Source organism: Hippichthys cyanospilos, chromosome 9, assembly GCF_059441005.1.
Source record: "Hippichthys cyanospilos isolate Australia breed blue-spotted pipefish chromosome 9, RoL_Hcya_1.0, whole genome shotgun sequence".
In the NCBI taxonomy this organism is placed as follows: domain Eukaryota; kingdom Metazoa; phylum Chordata; class Actinopteri; order Syngnathiformes; family Syngnathidae; genus Hippichthys; species Hippichthys cyanospilos.
In genome coordinates, this window is record NC_142377.1 from 22,312,894 (window position 1) to 22,336,996 (window position 24,103).

General features: G+C 41.5%; 1 protein-coding gene and 1 non-coding gene across 4 annotated transcripts; both read left to right on the plus strand.

The window, feature by feature from the left end:
• The first annotated feature begins 1,701 nt into the window (after window positions 1-1,701).
• LOC148419504 (inositol hexakisphosphate kinase 2-like) lies at window positions 1,702-23,221 on the plus strand. 3 transcript variants are annotated; one of them, XM_088422907.1, is made up of 10 exons: window positions 1,702-1,846; window positions 3,875-4,009; window positions 10,305-10,449; window positions 10,608-10,637; window positions 14,553-14,707; window positions 16,248-16,974; window positions 18,848-19,076; window positions 19,280-19,464; window positions 20,109-20,284; window positions 20,789-23,221. In XM_088422907.1, exons 6-10 carry the CDS (start codon window positions 16,704-16,706, stop codon window positions 21,383-21,385), a joined length of 1,458 nt encoding a protein of 485 aa, XP_088279033.1. In that variant the 5' UTR covers window positions 1,702-1,846; window positions 3,875-4,009; window positions 10,305-10,449; window positions 10,608-10,637; window positions 14,553-14,707; window positions 16,248-16,703; the 3' UTR covers window positions 21,386-23,221. The 3 variants fall into 3 exon arrangements, with proteins under 3 accessions (XP_088279033.1, XP_088279036.1, XP_088279034.1); XM_088422910.1 differs by having other exon boundaries at window positions 16,488-16,974; XM_088422908.1 differs by lacking the exon at window positions 10,305-10,449.
• trnaf-gaa (transfer RNA phenylalanine (anticodon GAA)) lies at window positions 2,152-2,224 on the plus strand. The gene has a single exon. It is a non-coding gene; the product is annotated as a tRNA-Phe (tRNA).
• Window positions 23,222-24,103: the final 882 nt, after the last annotated feature.

The following is a 24,103-nucleotide window of genomic DNA, read 5'->3' on the forward strand; positions in this document are numbered from 1 at the left end:
ACAAATGAACTTGCATGAAGAAGCTTCTCACAGCATCGCTTATGTAACCGCTTCCCAAAAAAATATACTGTCCTTGATGATGATGGCTTTTGCCATCCACTCAGAGGCTCGGCGACAGCTTTAAAAGAATGCCGAGGCATCCAGATGACCGTATGAATATTTCAAGTTTCTTTCACATGACCTTTGTCTTAATTATGTGTTCCGCCGTGTTATTTGTCACAAGCGCGCCGAGTACACAGTTAAATATGGTGCCAAGGTTTAACCATGTCAGCATCTCAGGAGCGCAGAGGATCATTATGAAATTTAAAAACAAAACAAAAACAAAACAGCACTTCCTTTAAAGCAGCGGTTCTCAAATTAGGGTGTGAGCTCTAGTTTTGAGAAAATGAAGCTTCATGAAGCACTTGTGATACTTCACCAACACTTCTCTATTATATTTTGCAAAGACCCCCAGGGAAAAAAAAAAAAAAAACACCCCTCCCCACTCGCTGTGCTGACTCTAAATGTGATTATAAGTTTTGTATAAGTTTACCTAAAACTGCATCTTTTTGATCATCTATTTGATACAGCAAGTCCAAGTGAAAGCTAAAACTATATTAATAATAACACTACACTTTCTTGAATTTGTCATTCCTATTTATTACCGTTTTATTGTGATGGCTTATGTCATAGCTAAGAGGTTGCCAAGTGTGGTTTTGGTATGTTTGGAGGATTGTTTTGATTCAGAATGACACAAATGTACATGCTGTATATACAAATTGGAGAACATCAACGTACAGTTGCGGTCTTGTGATCTTACGCAGACGTTTAGGAGTTGTTGTTGCGAGAACATGGGATGTCTCACGTTCGCTATGTAAACAACCAGAAAGATATAGGATAGGATGTTCGTACTGGGTCTATTTCCGTTATTTATTTATTTTTTTTCTCACCGTGATGATGTGCATATGTGAATGTACCGTGTTTCTTATTTGAATTAAGATGAAATAAATTACGAACTGTGGTCTTTGCTCACATTTATGCAATTATAAAATTCATATCGCTTAAGTCATAAGACATTTTTACGCTTTTTTTTCCCCAGAGCAAAAGGTTGTTTTTTTCATGTGATCTCGTCACAGTTAAACGTAAAACATGGTGAATTAAACACTTAATAAATTTTAGAGTAATCGATTAACTTACTAACCAAAATAATAAAGTCATTGATTAATTTAGTTATTCAAATACATAAACTAATTGGTTACCTTTTGTACGATTTAATTGATTACTTTACCCGTTAAACTACTAAATACAGTCAATTGCAATCAACTGCTTTAGGGAATTACAGTACTAAAATAACTGATTAATTTGGGTACCAAAGAAATTGATGACCTCAGCTACAAAAGTACTAAAGTAAACGATTTCTTTAATTACTAGTCCTAGAAGAACTAAAGACAATTTTCTGCTAAAACTGACTGATGTTTGGAAGTGATCAGGATTCTTATTCCTGCTGAATAAAAGCAACCCAGAGAATGACACTTCTCAAAAATGATAAAAATAAATTGTAAACTTAATGACCGATGATAAAAATAAATTGTAAACTTAATGACCGCTGGTGATCAGCGGTCATTAAGTTTACAATTTATTTTTATCATTTTTGTTCGGCTTTTTTTTTTCTCAGTCGTGCTCGGTGCGGCTTTTTTTTTTCTCAGTCGTGCTCGTCACCGATCAAGCACGGACGTCCATCCCACTGGCTGCAGACTAACACGAGCAAGTGTTTAAAGAAATTAACATTATTTGTGCTCAAGGACTGTCATTTTAATGAAATGGGGAGAAAGGAAGCGAGAATGATATTTTTTTGAAACTGGAACTGGTAAGAGACACATCTATGACGTTGACTTTCATCTGTCACACGTCGAGCTGTGTGAAGCTAAGCTAGGTTAGCTCGACAGCTCAAAACACCAAAAGCTGCTTAAAATTAGTTATTAGCTCATCTTGACGTCCGTGGTGACAAAGTTAAGTAGGCAATCCGTTTAGTGTTGAAAATGCACATTCCATGCAGTCATTCTACTACATTTATTTGAGATATACCGAATGCTAATTGCAAGTAATTTTACGAATATTTAAAAAAACAGACACCGCCCTCTGTTGGTTGAAATGTATCGTGGCAGTGAGCGCGCCGAAATAGCTCAGTTGGGAGAGCGTTAGACTGAAGATCTAAAGGTCCCTGGTTCGATCCCGGGTTTCGGCATAATTGTGGTCGTTTCCTTTTATATTTAATTATTTATAGCTTTTCAAACTGATCAAGCATGTACACAATGTCAATATTTACATCACACCCCCCACCACCAAATTTTGCCCTCCCAGATCGAAAGGAATGAGCATTGAATCCTACATTAATTTGAGCGTTTTCATTTTCATACGCCTTTTCCATTTTTCCCGCTATTTCCTGTTTGTAAGAGTTTATTTTCCTTTGTATGTATTTATTCTAACGGATCCTCGATTTAGCCCTGATGCTGGGCTTGTTCTTCATTTTGCGGCGACATTGTACGTACGTAGTATCTCTGGAACAGTCTTTTACAAAACATTTTGAATGAACATCTTTTCTATCCAGAAAACAAATGAAGAGCTGCAAAGTGTTTGTTTTACGACATTTTGATTCATCGAAATGCAACATGGTCCTGCAGTAAACTAAAACACCAGCAGATGGCGATATTGTTTAAATATTTCAGTCCCCCTCTCCCGAACTTTAATACGATGCTGTCAATAATGATTGTTTGCCATTCAATGGCAATAGTCAATTTCAAAACTTTTAACTGAATTTATTAGGTTCATCGAGTTGAACCAGACTAAAAAAACTATCGATTTTATGTTTTTTTTTTTGACAAACAACAAACTAGAATATAAGAAACACAAGTAAAAAAACAACAACACGTTTTTTGTGAATTTTCCTTTTTCAACATCACTATGTATTGCAAGTTTACTTCCTATTTTACTTCCTTTTAATTTGGACCAGACCAAAAAAATGTCAATTTCCAGTATATACTTTTTTTTTGTTTTTACAATAGAAACAAAGTTAAGTTTATCGCAGGTTTGCCTCAATTTTGGGGGCGGGTGGATTTTTCTTTCTGAATATAACTTTTTTGCAGGTCTATTCCTCTGTTTTTCTTGCTGTTTTATTTCCTTTTTTGCCGGACCAATCAAACACATTTTTGATTTATGAATTTAATATTTTAACAAAAGAAACAAACTATGAAAAAAGGTAGCAAAGGCAAAATTGCATTTTTTGTTGATTTTCCTCAATGAAAATAATTACAGGTTTACCTCACTCTTTTTCTTGATATTTTTCCTCTTTGTAAGTACTTGCGGCAGCGTACGATAAACGAGGGAACGCCGCACTTCCCGGGTCGTTCCGGCCCATGTCGAACATGTCGCGGCGGGCCCGAATCCAAGAGCCACCTTAACCCGGCCGAGGATTTGCGTCATTGCCATTGAAATCAGTGTGAATGGCCATTTGGCTGCGCGCTGATGTAGCAATCAGCGGCCCATTGATAACAAACACGCAGAAAGCTTGCATTGTGGGAAGACTGACACAAGAATAAAAAGCTATTCTTCATGTCAATGTGTCTTCCTGTTTTAGGCTTTTTGTGTGAAACCTCAAAGCGCGTATCTTACGTCAGCCGTTGGAAGTCACTCCTATTTAAATACAATTAGGGCATTTTACAAAGTCAGTATAATCGCGTTAAAAGGAAACGGGGCACACATACTTGATGTTTATTCCGCCTTTTAACGTGTTGCTATGTCATTTGGAGCGTGGTCATATCCTGTGCGCGCTCTTATGCAAGCGCCCCTTCTTCTCATTGTGGCTAATTTGCTTTCCTGCCGGCTTTCTTTTTTCCAGGGCCGCAAAAGCAAGGCTGACCTTGCCAGTCAGCCAATTAAGACCGTAGGTGGGAGGCGGCCTAACACACGGCAAGTAAGGGATGTTTTGGCTTGAATTAATCCCGACTCCTTTCTTGATCTCTTCACTTCCGAGGTAGGCCGCACACACGCCGCCGACGATCGGGATTTGGGTCGGGTCAAGGCTTGCGTAACGGGACCTGGGGGACTGCTTGTATTGTCTGCCATTTAACATTTGTAGTAGTGATGAGAAAATGAAGCTTCGTGAAGCACTTGTGCGATTCTTTGACTCCTCTTGACGCTGCTCTTGGTTTACGATAAAGACTAGCGCAGTGGAAATATGTTCATTTTTTCCACTGCCCCTTTGACTCAAGAGTGCCATCTAGAGGAATCAACAAGTATCACAGGTGCTTCATGAAGCTTCATTTGGTCATCACTACTTCTCATAAACCAATTTTGACTCATCTTATTGGGCAATTCAAAACCTTTGTTGTAGTGATGAGAAAATGAAGCTTCATGTACTTCTGATATTTAACATTTATAGTAGTGATGAGAAAATGAAGCTTCATGAAGCACTTGTGCGATTCTTTGACTCCTCTTGACGGTGCTCTTGGTTTACGATCAAGACTAGCGCAGTGGAAATATGTTCATTTTTTCCACTGCCCCTTTAACTCAAGAGTGCCATCTAGAGGAGTCAAAAAGTATCACAGGTGCTTCATGAAGCTTCATTTGGTCATCACTACTTCTCATAAAACAATTTTGACTCATCTTATCAGGCCGGTCAAAACCTTTGTAGTAGTGACGAGAAAATGAAGCTTCATGAAGTACTTCTGATATTTTTGACTCTTCTAGTGCTCTCGGTTTAATTTGACGGCCATGACAATAGAAATGTATTCAGTTTTTTTCCCACCGTGTTCATTTGGCGTCCCCTACGTTACACGTTAAAATGTATCGCGCGTTCTTCCATTCCACAACTCAAATTTTCTTTCCCGAGTGATTGATGCACGCCGCTCTCCCTGGAGGGCCGCGCAAGTTCCAAAGGTTGGAGTTCAATTCTCGGGATGCCTTCTGTCAGCGTCTTTACGACGAGCTTTCCAGGCATCGACGGATGAGTAAAGCTTGACGGCATAAGACAAATGAAGATGTCACATGAAATATTTCATATTGTCTCGCGCAGCTTGCGTAGTTGCAATTCCAAGCGTCGGTCACAAGAAAGGAGAAACGGCGCTGTTTTGGGAGCGATGGTGCCGTTGTGGAGCCCTTTGTGACATAACGCTCCATTGTGCATGCGCGCATGCGGCCCATGTGTGTGACTGCTGTCCTTTGAGACAAAACAGAGACATTGTCCTGGCAGATTGACTGAGTAGAAAGTAATGAACCCACCCACCAATTCTTGAACTAACTCCCAGAACGGAGCGACAGCTTTTTCTCGGAATCAACCACAGTGTTGCAATGCACTGACTTGTGCGTGCATGTGTGTCACATCAATGTTTTGAGCTGCAACGGGTTCGTTGACAACCAATCAAATATCACACTGATTGATCATTATCTTTGGTAATCTATCATCATGAGTTTACGACATAAGCCGCTACTTTTTTTCTCACGCTTTGAAACACTAAGGTTTATAGTCCAGTGTGGATTATCTGCACTTTTTAAACTAGCCACCAGCGGACAATCGCCAGGCAAAGGGAGACAACAAAAGATGCTAATGAAGTATTGATGTTGAGTTTGAACTGCTATTTTACTCGCCACCAGGGAGTACTCTCCAACAGTAAAGGCATGTTACTGTTGTGTTGGTGCAGTATTCTAACAATCGAAGTATGTCGGTGTTGAAAATATGTTTTAAATTAAATTTAAATGTAATGTTTTAAATTAAACTAAGAAATTGTCTTTCTGTCTGCGTAAATACCTGACATTACAACCTCATCTTTATGGTCCGGTGCAGCCTATACTTGATGACTTATTGTCCAAATTGTCCATATGCTCGGTATTTCAACCTCTCGGCTAGAACTCATTCTTATTCTGTTAGTCCCATTTTGAGGGAGACTACCGGTAATTATTATTGCATTGAACCAAAATAAAATGTCGCCCTCCAGTGGTGGCGGAAGGTTGGGCAAAAATACACAGAAGGACTGAGGACCGGCAATTGCAATTTGGTGTGGCTTAAAAAAATGACAGATCGATGATGACTGAAAGGGGGGGCGAGTCTCTGAGAAATGTGGGACCAGCAAAAAAAATGTGTAAGACAAAGTAATTTTGCCATTTTTTGTTTATGTCAGGTCTTGCTGTTGACTCTATCCATTTTCTTTGTCGCCAATCCTGTTCATGAGATCTGTAAAATAGTTACATAAGAGGCCTAGTATTGTAAGACAAGTGGGCTTGCTCCTGACCGATATGAACCAAGTGCTTTGGAGGGATACCCAATCCTGCCTGATGGATTTACAAGTCCTGCGCGTGTGTGCGTGCTCCCTCTTTTTTTCTGCATGATTGGGACTCAAACCCAGGTTTTACGGTCTTTGTGGGGACCATTGGGTGGACCTCACAGAGTGCGTGTGTGCGTTCAAGTACAGCTATACTTTTGAGAACCAATTTGGGGTTTTCTCCTGACAAGTGAGGACATTTCACCACGGACCGGTCAACACTTGAGATTTTGAATGCGGAAATGTACCCAATTTACATTGATTAAATGAATCATATAACTGAATTACGCTTGCTATTATTTTAATACAAAACGTTAATACTACAACAAGTAATATCAACAGCGGCCAGGGGTGGCGCCAAAAAATAAAGTTCAAGCTAAACAAAGCACAAATGAGTGAACTTTTAAATCAGTTCCAAAACATTATTTCGGGTGTGGCCCCTGCAGCCCGGTACCAGTTAATCCACGTATCGGTACCAGGCCGTGGACCATTTTTTGGGATCACTCTTTTCGAGTATAGCATTGAATTGGGTTACAGTTAAGGTTCTGATGTTTAAGGTTAGGGTTAGAAGCTAGGAAATGCATGATGTCATTTTATGTCCTCGCAAGTATAGTCGTACAAATGTGTGTGTGAGTGAGAGCGAGGGAAACACTTTGATATTTGGAGCGAGGCTTTACTTCCTGGCCCTCATCCAGAAGATGACTCTGGAGGTGGTGTCCTTGATGTATGCGCGCAGTCCTGCCCAATCTATTTTCAAGTGGCTCATTTCTAAAGACAGATGGCGCGAACAGCACCCATGCGCCAACGGCGATGACAGAAATGGAAGCCTGGCCGCAGATGAGAAACAAGCAGCTATGCAAGCGCCGAACTTGGAAAGCTCCTTTGCTGACACACGCCGCCGTGCCGGATTGAGTAACCGCCATAACCCCTCGCCACTGAGTGACCCTCCGAGTGAGCGTCTCTTCGAGACGAGGGCACAAAACCGATGAATAATTCCTTGTCTTTTAGGAAGTCATTGATGGAAAAATTCGCTCCGCTTGTGAGAAGTGAAATGAGAAAAAAAATCTACTATAATCGCAAAATAGATTGGAAGTATACTTTCATTTTTTTTATGTTCGTAAAACCAAGCAAAATCCTGCCATAATTCCCCAAATATAAGACGCACCTGTGTATAAGGCGCACCCTGAATTTGGGGGTCAAATTCCGGTATTTTCTATGTTACCGTGTAAAAAACGGACCAATATTTTAGCAACAATGTTCTCTTAGTATTCATTCTTCATATTTTCTCACGTTCATATCTCTAAGTTAGATATTTGTTGCCGGTTAATTTAAGAATGTTTCAGATTCCACACATTGTGAGCGGTCAGTGAACGCCACGCCAGTGCAACGTTGAACGTGCTTCAAACAGTTCATGAAACGTCACCACTACAGAGAAAATAGTAAAAATAAAAACATTCTCAGCTTTTCCACTTAGTTTTTCAAAAACTGATGCAATATGTCGTGCACGATATCAATTGAAAAACATCCAACTTCACGGTCGATTTGAATGTACTGTACTTGATTCATTTGGATGTATTTGTATATGTTCTCTTTCTAGGGAAATATTGTACAGTAAGAAAAGTAACAAGCTCATAGTACATTTCTACTTTCTCATGGATATTGTTTTGATGCATTAGAGAACTTGAAATATTTGCCGGACTTCTTTGAGACTATTCGGTTGTCTTGCGCGGACATGATTTAAGCGGCAGTATCGGTTTTACGTTACCTATGTTCTTTCCTTCCGAATGGAAAAAGAGCTTGACCGCAGTCCATTCAGGACGCTTGTGTGGCTATTACATAAGACAGAATGCAAGGAGTCCCCGGCCATCCGGAAGGCCGTCTGGGCGCACCGTATGTTGGCAAAATCGCGATGATGTGATTGACTGCCTCTGGAAACTGAAGTCAAGCGGATGCTTGTTTAATGACCTCATGTCTTCTGTCTATTAAGTGAAAATCAATCACGCCGCCACATATTTCCCTGACGCCTCCCGTTTTATGTTGCGCTCGCAGCCGCATCTGCGAGAACATAAAGATATCAAGTTGACCCGTACGTGCCTTTTATGTACTGCGTTTACTGCGCATCCCTCGCAGAGTACGGAGACAGACAAGCAATCACACAGTACGAGGAATCGCAGCCGCGCCCGATTCACAGAAGCCATGTGAATAATGTACACAACTGCAGACAAGTTAACCCATTCAATGCCGGCGCCACCCCGACCCATAGGACTTCATTCTGAGTTCTCGCTTTGATTGCGCCGTTCAAGTCAGAATTCTCATTTTGAGGTCGGGATTGCTGTTGCTACTGATCACTTTTGAGTCAAATCATTCTTCTGTGGGACTGACATTTTTTGACTTTGGGGAGTCCAATTGCATTGACGATATGCTCGGATGCTTAACATGAGAGCTCACAGCAGTTAAGCAAGAGCAGAACCACCAGACGTGTCACTTTGCTATGTGGAACGGCAAACAGTTTTTAGGGACTCGGCGCAGAAATCCGCTGAGCTCAAGGGCTTCCCATGAGATGAAAACAAGAAGATACTTGACACTCGCCGTTGACATGGCAATTAAACCTCATCATGGATGTAATGGGGAAAGACTGTAACACCTCGTTTGCAACTGAGCAAGGCTAATATTGAAACACCGCTTCATGTCTTTGCATGAATCTCTCCTGTGGATTCATGGATCGGATCCTTAGCGTTGGTGGATCGAATCCCTTGGATTTGAGTTCAATACGCAAATGACTTAAGGTGACATCACGCCAATCTTCCAAGCGAGGTCCAAGGTCAATCCGCCAGTCATTCACGCCGCGCATGCGTAAAGCGGAAAAAAATTGAACGAGAACTGAACACCAAACAAAAGCTTTCACTAACTCACTAAAGTTCAATCTTAAAGGCCTTTTTAGTGATGCCTAACTGTCGCTTTTATGGGCAATTTGGGGCCAATTTCTTGGAACATTACATCATTTCGGGAAGCTCCCGTTAGTGATAGTGACCTCTGCTGGTAGAAACAAGAACTGCAGTTGATTTGGAAAAGGGTTAGGGTTAGGTAGTGTCATGGATGAGAATTCTCGTCTTTTAAAATAGTAATAATAATAAATAATCAAATTCTCGTCAAATACGTTTTTTTTTATAGAGGGTAGCTGACACCCTCGACACTTCATCGCCTTAAGAGCCGGCCGGCCATTTTGACCGGCTCGGAAAACCCACAGGACTGCGTCTCACCATCATGGGCGGGACTTAGAAATGAGTCACCGCATCTCAGTCATGGAAACTGTGAAGGGTTTTAATCCAAAGACGGCATGTGATAATCTTGTCTGGGGTTTACTTCTTCTGCTTAGTAGCCGAGTCAAGGTTTAGTGAGGAGATTCTGTCAGGGTAATAAAAACGGAAGAGGACTAGGGCCAGAGGAGGAAAGTGTGCAGATCCTGAAAAAAATGAGCTGAACTTGGAACATTTTATGTTTAATAGTGATGCTGTACTATTTTGTTAAGTATTAAAAAAAGAATAATACATTTGAAGTTGTTTTCATGTTATATAAATATATCCAAAGATTTTATTGGTCAGATTTTCATCCCTGTGGCCCGCAAGCTTGAACCAGTTCGACTAACTTTTTGCACACCTTTAAACAGCTGTAAAAACTCAATATTTTGTCCATAATTAATCTTGTAACTATTTTTCACGTACAATTCTTTTGACATTTTGCTGCCGACTGAAAATGGCGTCGTATAATCAGCGCTGAGGTAACAACCAATCACAGCTCAGCTTGCAAACATCACATGAGCAACGCGGATAACAGCTTCGCCGCGATTGGTTGTTAATGGACCTTTGATTACAGGCGATTTCATTTTCACTTGTCACTATAGTAGGCGGCAAAATGAAAAATAATGTCAAATTTTGATGAACTTTTTACTGGTAAAAGTGTCAAAATAATGAAAGTTCCCTTTAATGTGTGCAATTCTTTCTGTCTTTGCAGGGCCTCAGTGCACATCACGTGTGCCGCTATGCATGCATGTGTAGATGTGATTTAGTCTCGGAGGACGCCGAGTTCCCGGCCTAAAAGGCGTGCAGGAGCACGTTTGTCATTTATAGCCGTTTTATTTTTTATTGTTTGGCTTCAGGTGAGACGCTCTAATGCTGAAAACACTTTGAAGCTAATCAAAGCCAGCGCCATTGAAGCCATTTCTATTTTGGGCTGTGACGCTTGCGTGTGTTTGATTCCTTTGACCTCTTGTCATGAGTGGCTCTGATGTTTTTTGCTCGCGTTTGTGTGTTTTAGGTTCTCCTTAACAACCAAGCTTGGCAGATGGTAAGCACTTCCCAAAATGTGGCAACTTTCTCCTTCACTCATGTGTGATGTGTGTGTGTGTGAGATGACCATTCCGGGTTTACCGAGAGCCAAACAAAGCAGCTTCTTCATCTTCCAGATTGTTGTGGACGCTCGTACTACTTGTAGCTTGTAGCGTTCGCATTATAGCTACCGTATTTTCTGTACTATAAGGTGCACCTAAAAAGCACCTAAAGTGCTCCTTATAATGGTCGTCTTGAACAGGTACCATGGATGCATTGAAAATATGTTCTCCTTTTTGGGTAAGACTGCCTTGCACATAAATTCAGTTTGGCCTCGCGCTGTGCCGTGCAGAGTAAAAACAAGGGGGCATTCCGTTGTGCTTAGGCCAGTGCTAGCTTTGAATAGTGTGCGATAAGGTGCGCAAGGAATGTGATTTGCGGCGGCGCGGATGAACCTGTTTATATCTGGCGCGAGAGATGTAGCCAATGTGATGAGATATGAAGGCTACACTCAGTCTAGGTCACGTGTGCTTGTGGATGAATTCTGTCATCCGGCACACTTAATAGGTGATGAAAAGTCGAGGATTCTACTACCGTATTTTGCGCACGAAAAGGCACACCTAAAAGCCGTCAATTTTCTAAAAAGCTAAGAGTGCACCTCGTAATCCTGTGCGCCTCATATAGCACGTAAACCGCGAGTTTTTGGTTTCGGGGGATGAACAAACAAAGTCATTTAATTGCCATGTTAAATCTTCACATTTTACCTCTGCATTTCAGTTATAAATGTATGTTTTGCAATTCAAATTTTGAAGCAATTTATATGGGGACAAGGTGCAAAAACTGCAAGTTTTTGTAATTGAAAGCAGCAAATAAGAAAATAGGCAATTAAAACAAAACAGCAATAGTAGGTTTCGTGGAGTTTTTTGTAGGTTTGTTTACTATAGTTTGATGCAATTTTCATGTCGTTTAGCATAGTCAATTTAATTTACTGTTTTATTTTACTATGTAGTTTTAGTTGATTGTAGCTTAGTTTCCTAAAATGTAGTTTAGTTTCTTGCAGTTTAGTACTTACTTACAGCAATTTAATTTACTATTTATTAGTGTAGCTTGATTTACAATAGTTTCATCATTGATATTTCATGTTTAATTTTCCAAGTTTGGTGTACTGTAGCTTAGTTAGATCAGTGGCGCTCCTCTCGTTTCTATTTTTGACGGGAGTGGTTAAGGAAGCAATGTTCAAATCCATGTATGACAGGAAGCAGCTTTAGGAAAGGGTGTGTGTGATGCCCTCCCGCACAATAACGCCGTCCTTGGGCTTACGCTAGCTAAGTCCGTGGTTTCGATATTTAGCAACCTTTTTTCTTTTTTTTTTTATCGATGTCAAATATACTATCGGCACCCCCTTTGCGAGCCAAGCTTCTGTCACTGTCAAAAAACACAACTGGCGAACGTGACCTCCAAATCTTGCACATCGGCGTCAGCCAGCAAATACTTTCCCCTGCGTGAGAGTCCCTTGTTAATTTGTCTCGCGTGTGCGAAGCAGGCTATGCGTATTAATAGATGGCCGGCCGCCGAATTGACAATAGTGGGTGGTATTTTTAGTGCGGACTATATGTTTGGTGACCCAGAAGGATTTGCTTATAGGATTTATCTCATGTGAGATGAGAGGATCAGTCTGCTAAATAACCCTTCGCATCACCATGCAGGTAAAACATTTTCCACTGTGTCAGGTGCCAGAGATGCTGGCACGTGTTTCTGGGCCCGGGATTCGTCGTTGTTTAAGAGGCCTTCCGAAGGCATTTCTCTTTTGTATGTATGGGATTCTATAGACCAGGGGTCTACAGAAAATTCTCACGTGAATCTTTTCATAAGTAGAGATGCTTTTTACATGTAAATAGCCTGATCCGTTACAATCCCCCTCAAAATGCTCCTAAAACCTTGAAATGAATATGATTAAATTATAAAAATGCATCAAAAACGGTAACAAATACATATTAGAATTACATTAGTGAATAATAATCAAGATATACACTACATATATTTACAGTATATAACTTTAAAACAACAACTTCAAATGTATTATTCTTTTTTAATACTCTCAGAAATAAAACAAGTACGACATCACTATTAATCAGAAAATATTAAAATTACTATTAATCATAAAACATTTGAAGTTTTTCATTTATTAAAAAAAATGCTAATTTTTATACTGTACAAAATGATCTCGCAAGCCGGATTAAATCCATTTGCGGGCGAAAACCGGCCTGCGGTCCGCATATTTGATAGCCCCGCTATCATCCCATGACTGTATAGTTCATCGGAACTATTAATGTTTCCGCTTGGCCAGTGCATAAATCATTCCAGGTAAATCTCTAGACTCCTGCCAAGTAAATCAGATTATTTGTCGCACGATCCTAAACGGTTTAAATCTCCTTCAGGACATAAGGTCAGCAATACAAAGAGACGCGGTAAACTAGTTTGTTGAGCTAGCAAAAAGACAGGCACACACACCCACAGCATTGTGTGCCCTGAGAATGTCTGGCGACAAAGTTTCCAGCCATAGAAAATAAATGTATGTGATCTGAATTCATGAAGTACCTGCTTGTTTTGGTTTTTAACAGGCCTATGTCATGAAAATTCAACTTTTTGTAGCTTTGTAGCTTTGGAGCACTTGTTTGGAAAGTCATCATTGCAGTACATAAGACAAAATTGTTATCGGTCCCATATTTTCCTCACTACAAGGCGCGCGTAGAAGCCCTTGTTTTTCTCAAAAGCTGACAGTGCGCCTTATAATCCGATAAAATATGGCTATGGTTTCCAGAAGGGACTGGTTTGACAGGAGGAATGGGTGATTGCTGTGATCGGTCTCTTGACTCTTTTTTTGCTTTGTTGGCAACTCCAGTTCATTTCAATGTCAGTAAAACGCAGGTTTTGGCTTTTTCATTGCTGATTGCAACGTTGTTTTTTTTTGTTTGTTTGTTTGTTTTTGTCGTGGCCATCGGCTTTAGTATGACATCGTAAGCAAGAGGCGGGGTTTCAGTCAGCTAACCGTTTCACTAGAAATAAGCCACCAAAAAACTCTTTATTTCATAAGAAAGTAAATTTCCAATGCACCAAAGGTAAGATTCCATCATTTTGTATGCATATATTTAACTGTGGAAGGCTTAAACTCTCATAATAATGGGCCCTTTAAGAACACGCAGGAGCTAAAAGAGAGCGCCGGTACCAAAGTTCCATTGGTGCCGCGACCTCTCAGCAATGCCATTTAAAATTTCTGGGACACCCGAAGGTGCTGAAAAGCCCTGGAGCTGCCGCAGCCTTGATTCAATAAAGCATCAGCCCACTTTCATGTCACTCGTATGCCCTTCAATCTTTCATATTAGTCTCAATCAAAGCTGCACAGGTTCAGTTTCAAAGATGAAAGGCGATTTCATTGAAAGTGATTCAGAACTGTGAAAGAATCGATTATGTGAAGAGTTGTTGAATATGCGTTTTGGGAACATGTGTGGGCCGTTAATGTGTTTGGTTAACGTGTGATAACGTGTACGTGTCACCTGAATTTATTGTGAGAAAGAACTTTTACCATATATATTCGAAATTGTGCAGCATCCGTGTTTCACCAAATTTAAGATTGTGTGCACATGCCAAAAGACCACAATTTATAAACAAGTCAAATGGAATACATTTCCATATTCTTGACCAAATTAGCTTATTGGATGTTTCAGCCCAGTGGATAAAAAATAATTGCTAAATGAAAAAATTGGATTCATCAAACGATTGCTTTACGTGTCTGAGCTCACTCTAAGAACGTGAAATGAGTCCAACCTCAAGTAGACAATTATGCAAGTGCAAGGAAGAACCTCCAGGAAGCAGACCTACCCTACCCTATCCTTGTAAATATTAGATTTAAATCTGTTCCTTGTCTTTTGTCAAGCTTGGAACAGCCGATGTTGCAAGAGGGACATTCTTCAAACAGCTCACAGTGTGGAAGTCGGGGACATGAGTCCAACTTCCTGTTGGCTTCCCATCCCTGTCTGCGTGCATCCTGTATACACACATCGCAACGTGGTGACCCTGGTGACCTCCACGGTAATTATTTATATCAAAACATTTTACTGTGGTAGTTTCAGGAAAAAAATATCATTCTAGAAACATGTTTTGACAATCTTAGCAACAATAACAATGCATTTTTCTTTTCAAACCAAGAGAAAATTAATTAGAACACGAAGCAGCTCAGATGCTCCTAAAAAAATATTAATTTCAGAAAGAGCTCATTTTATATATATATATATATATATATATATATATATATATATATATATATATATATATATATATATATATATATATACTAGCAAGTAGTTCAAATGTGACTTGCAGGCTATTTTGCACTTGTTTGTCACGGGCTATTTTTTTCTTGTGTTCCACCAGGCCGGATTAGAGAGATTAGTGACGATTTTTCTGGCTCTATTCTCTGCCCCGCCAAGCCAATTTTAATGTACAGTATGTGTACATGCATGCGTACGAGGAAAAACCACAAGGATTTATGGGTACTTGTAAACAACTGTCAAATATTCCATAGCGAGATTTCAATACAGCTTCATGTTCTCATTGCACTGCAAAAAGTGCTGGACCAAAAATAAGAAAAGACATTTTCAAAATTAGGCAGATGTTCTTGTTTTAAAGCAAAAAGCTAATGTGCTGAGAATTTTTTTTCTTACCTCAAGAACCTGATTCAAGCCTTTTGTTATTTTGCATCGGTGTCCAAAATACGGCCTGGGGGCCATTTGTGGCCCACCATCCACATTTTTGCAGCCCGCGGCATATGCCAAAAATACATTTCGGCATGGCCCGCAATGAAAAATAAAAAATTAATAAACAGGTTTGATGGTAGACACTGTTACAAGTGTGAACAAAAATCCAAATTCATCTCATCACTTTAGACAAAAAGTCTTGACGAAACATTAGCCTTTTCTTTTCTTCAAATAACGAGAGTATAAAGTGCTTGCATTTAGGTACTAAAGCGCCAAAGCAATTGTTAGTTTATTGAATTAATTCATTGATTACCATGATACTTAAGTACCACAAATAATAATTAGATACTAAAAATACTTTTTGCTAAATTACGTAATAGTGAGTCCTTTTTCAGTTGTTACTGACAATTTTGCGGCAGATGACGCAGTAACAAAACAAATGTGTGTAGTGATGGGAAAATGAAGCTTCGTGAACCGTTTGTCATTTTTTTTTAACTTGTATATATGGAGGTCTTGATTAAAACATAAATGTATTATATTTCCAGTGGATCCTTTGAAGCAAGAGTGCGTTGCGTGCCCTATAGAGGAGTCAAAAGTATCCCAAGCGCTTCATGAAGCTTCATTCACTCGTTCCTAGATGTTGTATGTCTATACTTGGTGGCTTGATGGAAACCTACACTCAGTTTGTTTTTATTTCCTCTGGCCCCGGTTGGACTTGAAAAATATTGCCTGTCATCTGTCAGGCTGTTCAAACCCTCTGTCACGCAGCTGAGTTTAGCCCCGCCCCCTCTCTTGTTGTTATTTTTCCTCCTGCTCCCTTCCCCCTCATAAACGGGCCCTCCCTTTCTTCCTCTCTCTCCCTCTCCTCATCCGAGGTTGCCACCCAACCGCTTGCTTTGGACTCTCCCGATTGGTGGGGGTTCTCCTTCAGGGGGCGGGTCTCGCCTCAGTCCGCCGAGAGCTGTTCAAGTGGCGAGCCTCTCCGCTGTCACAGATCCGCGCGTCTGCCTCGGGATCTGCCCGCCTCTTTAATTTCTCTTGTAGCTTCATGCCTCGCTAGCCAAAGGGCATTTTGCAGTCCGCGAAATCTGAGCTGCTTCGTCTCTCTCGCCTAGTTCCTCGCCGCGCGCTCGACGTTAATGAGCGCGGTCCCGAGCGGGTCGTCTGCACAGCCGGGGCCCGAGGAGACCCCAGGAGCGGCCCCGCTCGCACGGGACTGCGTCTCTTGCGTGCTCATCCGCAGTGCGTGAGCTGAGAGCCCCCCCGCGGCGTGGTGCGCGCGTGCCCGAGGAGGCTAATGCCCGCCCAAGTGTGGCCGGGGCCCGAGGAGGATGAGTCCGGCCGTGGAGGCTCAGGTCCGAGAAGCCAAGGATGCGGAGATCCAGAAGATGAAGCAGCAGCAGCCGCCGCCGCCGCCGCCGCCGCCGCAGTGCTACATGGACAAAGGGGTCATACTTGAGCCCTTCGTGCACCAGGTGGGGGGGCATTCGTGCGTCCTGCGCTTCGGAGAGCAGACCATCTGCAAGCCCCTCATCCCCCGCGAGCATCAGTTCTACAAGAGCCTGCCCGCCGAGATGAGACGCTTCACGCCCCAGTACCGAGGTAAGCGCTGCTTTGTTTTGGTTTGTTTTCCGGGTTTTGTGCACCTGCAAAATTGCATAGAATGCAGTGCCCTAATTTACATTGTACACATATACAAAGACATGGGGAGCACTTGTATATATTAATAATAAGATCAATACATAGAAGGAATAATATTAAAAAAATAATAATAAATGGAAACGAGGAGTTTAACTTGGTGCCACAAGAGGTCGCTGCAGAAACAATGAAAACATTCCCAAAGATACGGTATATTTTGAATATTACATAATTTTGATGTGTGTGTATTATTTTTAAGGTTTTGGCTCCAGGAGGGTCTAAAAATAACTGCTAAATGAAAAAAAATTGAAAGTAAACAATTACTTTTACCTGAAGTGTTTGGACTGTTAAAAAAAATGTAAAAATTTGTCTCGGATTGAATGAGTTCCTTAACTTTTAATTCGCCAGCCTTTTTCATACCTTCGTTTAGCCAAACACTTCTTTTTAAATTGACTGAATTACTTAATGAATTTATTTATTACTTATTTTTGAAATGTTTTCAGCATCCAGATGAAAAAAAAAAAGTGTGTGGGGGCTGTCTGGACGTTTTTGGTAGAGAATGAATTAAGCAACAGCAGACAGGACATGGTATCCTGTTTGCATTGGCTTATATTTGCACAGGTAAATCAGGTGAGCAGATTGTCTGGGTAGTTAGCGCGCACGCTATGAAGGAACCGCTGACTGGTCGTGAGCTCATCCAAAGAGTTTATTGTGACAAAAATGCAGCTGATGCGCCCCACGCCTCTTTGACATTTGTAAACAATTGCTGTAGGACTGGTTGTGCGCATCAGAGAGACAAAGGAGATTACGCGAGCGCAAAATGGTGGGAAAAATGCGCCTTATCATTCCCGTCGATGTTTTGTTGCTCTGCCAGCATGACTTGGTTCTCTGTCAGCATCTTTTCCACCTTATCTTTATTCTCACGCCCTTTCTCTGTCCCACTTGTCCTTCCACCCGACTATTTTGTGTCACTGCAGAGAGGGAATGTCACAATTTCGATATTCCTCATTTCTTTGAAGGATGTGGAAGAGCGGACCTGCCAATGTGGAATGAACATTTTTGACTGGCGGTGTCCTTCAAATTACTCGAAGTACCTTAAACCGCATTTACAAGTACATTCAAATGTAATTTTATTTCAGTTTGAACCCATTTCCAAAGACTACACTGTAAGGCCTATCTGCGCCATATTGTATTATAGCTAGCCCCTGGTATTGCGTCATGATATGTTGTTACTTAGCATTTTCTGTTCTATAAAAAACTAGAGTATAAAGTGCTTGCATTTAGCTGCTAAATCACCAAAAGCGATTGTTAGTTTGTTGCATTAGTTACTAAAGTAATTGATTAGCTTGATACTTAAGTACCAAAATAATTATATCAGATACTAAAAATACTAGTCATTTCTAAAGTAATTGATTATTTCAGTAATAAAGTCATCAATTTAGGAAGTAAAGTCAATACCTTTAGGTATTAAAGTACCAATGAAAGGAATTGATGTATAAAGTAATTGATTAGTTAAATGAATTAAGTACTAAGGTAATTGATGGCTTTGGTATTTATTCGTACATACTTAAGTAATGAATTACATTCAAAGTATTTGAAAATGCTATCAATCATACTTGTAAATACATTCAAATGAGTTTGCCTGTCAATAATGTTTACATTTTGCAGAAGGATATTTGCCGTTTTGAAGTCAAATCATTTCTGTTGACAAATGCAGATTTTTTTTTTTCCTTCAGGGCATTTTCCATGAATAAACCCACTACTACAATTTATTTCAAGATGTGCATTTGCTCTCATAGTATTGCTTTGAAAACCTTTTTTTTTTTTTTTTTACCAGGGGTGGTTTCAGTGAGTTTCGAAGAGGACGACGAAGGGAACCTCTGCCTCATGGCCTACCCGCTCCACAGCGACCCGGCGGCCGACCTGGAGAACAAGGACCCCTCGGCCGACAGCGAGCCCAAAAGCAAGATGCTCAAATGGGGCAACGGGGTGTCGTCCTCGCCGCTCGCTGAGAGCGAGAACCTGAGCAAAGAGGGACGGAGCCGACACTCGCGCAAAGACAAGAGGTGAAAAGCAAGCTGCTTGTGAAGGGGTCACGCTCAATACGGGGGCAATGGCGCCCCCAGAATTAGGCGTTTTGCACTAACGTCCTCCAGGACGGCACCAGAGTAAAACTTCAATCATCGTTTAAGTTTGACCATTGCTCTGTTGAGTCTTCGATGCTTAAAAAAAAGATGCCTCAAAAGCCTGTTCCTATTCCACCACGCAGTTCTCACAAGCTTCAGGAGGACGTGGAGCTGGACTGGCTCCAGCAGGCCGAGGTGCTGTACTACCGGCTGGAGCGCGGCCACAGCAACGCCGTCCCGCAGCTCAAACACAACCCTTGGAGCCTCAAGTGTCACCAGCAGCACCTGCAGAGGATGAAGGACAACGCCAAGCATCGCAATCAATACAGTATCCTTTAACTAGCGTCGTACACTTTCGCCCGTGCGGTCATGAAATGACACGTGTGACGGCTCGCTTTTTATAGCCCCCGCACGCACGCACAATAGCCCGGCCAAGGCTGACTGTCCAACACGGTATTCAACTATCAATGTCTTTGTCCTTTGGTGTCACCTTACCAAAGCACACCCGGCCAGCGTTTTAGCAACTTGACCTTGTCGCCGACACGAGACGCGACAATGGAAAGTCGCAGCTGGAAGCTTTTGCTCCAAAATACAAACGGGTTGTTCTTTTTAAACCAAGAGCACCATCTAGAGGCATAAGAACACATCACAAGTGCTTCTTGGTGCACAAACTTGGGACAAACTTTATTTTCTTTTACAACACACAACAAACAGTGCGCCGGAGCGTGGCGAGCGGCCGCTTACTCTCCCAGAGTCTCTGCCATCACCGTATTGAACTTCTTAAAGGGCCCAGGTTAGCCGGAGCCCATTAATGACGGGGATGCAGACTTCACGACGCAGCGGTCGATTTATTTCACGCCCGTGCACGACTTAACCGCATCTTTAAAAGCCGTTTGAAGTCTTTTACGATCGCGCCTGCGTGACGTCAACGCCACAATCCCTCCGCGGCCGTACCTTGACTCGCCGCGACAGAATTCATCCTGCTGGAGAACCTTACATGGCAGCACGCGGTCCCGTGCGTGCTGGACCTGAAGATGGGCACGCGGCAGCACGGAGACGACGCCTCCGAGGAGAAGAAGGCCGTGCAGATCCGCAAGTGCCAGCAGAGCACGTCGGCCTCCATAGGAGTTCGACTCTGCGGCATGCAGGTACCGTCACCTGGTGACGCAATACCGCTGGCTAGCTATGATACAACCGAGCCCATATTTAGTTTGTAATTTACTCAAGGTTATCTCAAATAATAATCCTGAAGTTACACAAGAGTACCTTACATATGCAATTTGTGCAAAACGTGATTTCATTATGGGGAATTTCCAATTGTCGCGAAAATAATTCTTTCAAAAGACGTGACCCACATTGACTCATGAACATTCTCGCCGCACCAAAGAAACAAACAAGCCCATCTGCAAATGGCTTGCACCATCTGTCACTTGGGAAAAAAAGAAAAAGAAAATGTGGGATTGAATGAGGTCAAAGGTGTTTGACTCTTTCACTCCCAATATGTATACTTGTTTTGTTTTTTCAGCTTTTTTGCATTGGTCTTGAGGAGGGTCTGAAATAGGCTGGCGGTGAATGAGTTAAGACGCTTGATAGGACATGATTTGGGCGGCATCGATTTTGTAAAAGCGCCACGCCTATGTGCATCCCGCCAGGTGTATCAGTCCGACACGGGCCAGCTGATGTTCATGAACAAGTACCACGGGCGGAAGCTGACCCGGTCGGATTTCAAGGACGCCCTGGTCCAGTTCTTCCACAGCGGACGCCGGCTCCGCCACGAACTCCTGTCTCCGGTCCTGCGCCGGCTCCGGGACATGCAGTCGGCTCTGGAGGCCTGCGAGTCTTACCGCTTCTACTCCAGCTCCCTGCTCATCATCTACGACGGGGCGCCGCACCGCAAGCACACCCGCCGACGCGCCCGCGGCGGCCTCTCGGAAGAAGACGAGGAGGACGAGGAGGAGGACGAGGAGGAGGCGGACGCCGGGGCAGAAACGGAAGGGAGGGAAGACGCGGCGGGCGCGCTCGATATCCCCCGCGCTTGCGGCGACGACGGCGGCGCTTGTTCAAGTTTATCCCACTCGGGCCCACGCAACCCGGTGGTGGACGTGCGGATGATAGACTTTGCCCACACCACTTGCAGACATTACCGTGAGGACAGCGTAGTCCATGAGGGCCAGGACACGGGATACATCTTTGGCCTGCAGAATCTCATCGCCATCATCTCCGAGCTGGAGAACCACAGCTCGGGTTAGCGGCCGGCGCGCGCTGAGGCTGTCTTCGGAATCACTCCCTGAGTATGATTTTATCCCCAGACACTACCTATTCATTTGTGTCCACTGTAGTGGACACTTGTTTTTGGTCTATATCTTTTGACTCACTCAGACTAGCCTTTGACATCCTAACGTTCTCATTAGAGGACGTCCGGGTTTTTCCAATGATGTCTCATGCGTTTTGGGGGGATGCATTCAACTTTGCCGTCTTTGAGGCAAAATGGACACAACAGTGGACGCAAAAAAACTAAGTCTTCAGGATATAGAGCAGCATTTTGTGGTGCTATTCTATTGTGCAGCAAGTAAAAGTTATCCCCTAAAACCGTATTTCTAACCCTTTTTGAGCTAAGGAATCATAAGTTAGCATAAGAGCATAATTCTCCCAAGTTTTTGTCTAATTCAACAAACATGGAAACTCGCAAATTTCAATGACCTGAATAGCCTAAAAAATGACAAAGACATACAGAAAAAGCCCATTTTAACAATCATACTGGCAATTCAGGGGCCATATTTTTTGGGGTCTTTTTGTGCAAGTACCAACAAATCTAATACATTGTTCTTATAAACAGTATATTTTCTAATTAAGAAAAAAGCAATTAGAACATGAAGGACTTTATTGCCAAATTGTGTTGAAGCGACTTCTTTGCAAAACGATTTTTGCCTATCATTAATAATGCAATTTTCTGGCGGACGATCCATGCATAAAACCCATGATGATACACAATCTATTTCTGGAGTCGCTGAAGAAAATACGCCTCGGGACACCACACATTAAGAACATTCTGCTAATTAAATTAAACTTGATTGAGTTAACCTACACTCTATTAACTCATTCAATGCCAATGACGGCTCTAAACGTCAAAGATGCATTCGATTCTCAAAACTCAGGCAAAAAGAAAAAAAAACCTCAACGTCCAAATCGATTGGTCCATTTCATTAAAGGACACTTTTTGTTCCGACCAACTCATGTAGACACAAGCGAATGATTCTGAAGACAGCCTAATTCTGACGCCAAGGGACCCCAGCAAGGTCCACTTCCTGTTTGTTAGCGCTTTGCTATGATATGTCTCCTTGTCCAATGTCACGTTTGCGTAACACAACAGATGCCGCATTTCTCATTGTGCTTTAACAAGACTACAAAAAAAGCTGACTAGCATAAAAAAAGACAGCAAGCTGTGGATTTGTCTCCATTTCCAAAGAGTGTATAAAGACTTTGCGCACACAATCTGTACATGCACTTAAACCCATCCAGCTACGACAAGGGCGTTGGGACAACTTTTTCGAAGTTCTACTGTGCTTGGATCCGAATACGAATTTATTCATAAATGTCAAGAAACGGAAGTGAAATTGTCATTTACTGGACCAATCCCACTAAGCAAATAATCCAAACGTATAAAGGGAGAGTACTACATTCCGTGTGATTACGATATTCATTTTACGCATTCAATATCAAAGACGGTTTTTACGTTTTTTCGTTTTTTTTTTTGAATGAGTGCAAATCTTTCCCCCAAAAAATCCCCAAGTATTTTGCTAAAGGAGGGTCATAAATGCAATCAATGACTTTGAGTTATAAAGTAATAAAGTAAATGATATAGGTGATGAAGTAATAATTACTTTTGGTACTAAAATACTAAAAGTAATTGATTACTTTTAAAGTAGCTTGATGTCTAGACAAAAAAAAAAAAAAAAACGAACAAATTGTCTTTGGGATTGAATGGGCTAATATTGTTACATGACGTTTGGATACTGTTGCATATCTGTTTTGTTTTTTTTGTTTTTGTCCATGAGGGAAGAATTAAAATCTTTGGTTTGTGCTAATGCCTGTGTGTTCGATCTTGTTTGATCAGAGAGTGAAATGTAAATTTACTGCAATCACGTTTCATGTCTTGGGCCAGAAAATGCAGCGTTGGTAGCTGCGCAAATATATGAGGGAAGATTCATGTATTTCACGAAAAAACAAATATATTACGTCACTGAAAATTAATATACGTAGGCATGGTATTCACGGCGATACCTTATTTCTTTTTAGGTTTCCGGTAACCGCTAATTAACATTTTAGAGAGAAAAATAGCGATCAATATTTAATGTGTTTGTTTTTATTATTTTAGTTTTTGGTTTACTTTTAAACAATTTGTAGATGATAGTGATGTTGCAAAATGAAAATAGATGTAATATTGGTCGCCCAAAATATACGTCACAGTCGGCGACGCGCGACACCTGACGCTCCAATAATAGCTCAGACGATCGGAACAAAACGTGTTTGGAAAAAAGACGAGCCGTTTAATGCAACCTGCTACATAAACCACGTACATTAAAAAATAAATAAATAAAAAACGCTCAGGCCTCACGGAAGAAAGCGACACCACGGCAGTTCAACCCACAGTATAACCATGGACAAATCCACGAAAACAAAAATTTCTGAAGAAAACAAACCGAAACAGGTAATTGCAATAGTTTTATTTGAAAGTAATCTTCAACCAACCTGACTTTTTCTAAGTCCTCGAGGTATTTTAGTTTCGTGATTGAAAAAAAAAAAATCTTGCCTAATTAATGTACATTTAAGAAAAAAAAGTCCGGCCAGTCGCAGTAACAATTATTAATGCTCTGCATGACAATAAATGATGTTGCAAACTTCAAAATAAACCTTATTTTACCAGATAATATGAACAAACTTTTATTTTGAAGTTGTTTTTGGCAGTA

Coding starts and splice junctions, on each gene's coding strand:
- LOC148419504 (XM_088422907.1), top strand. CDS start 16,704: ATGAGTCCGGCCGTGGAGGCTCAGGTCCGAGAAGCCAAGGATGCGGAG. Junction 19,077..19,279: donor CACTCGCGCAAAGACAAGAG/GTGAAAAGCAAG, acceptor TCCACCACGCAG/TTCTCACAAGCTTCAGGAGG. Junction 20,285..20,788: donor TTCGACTCTGCGGCATGCAG/GTACCGTCACCT, acceptor GCATCCCGCCAG/GTGTATCAGTCCGACACGGG.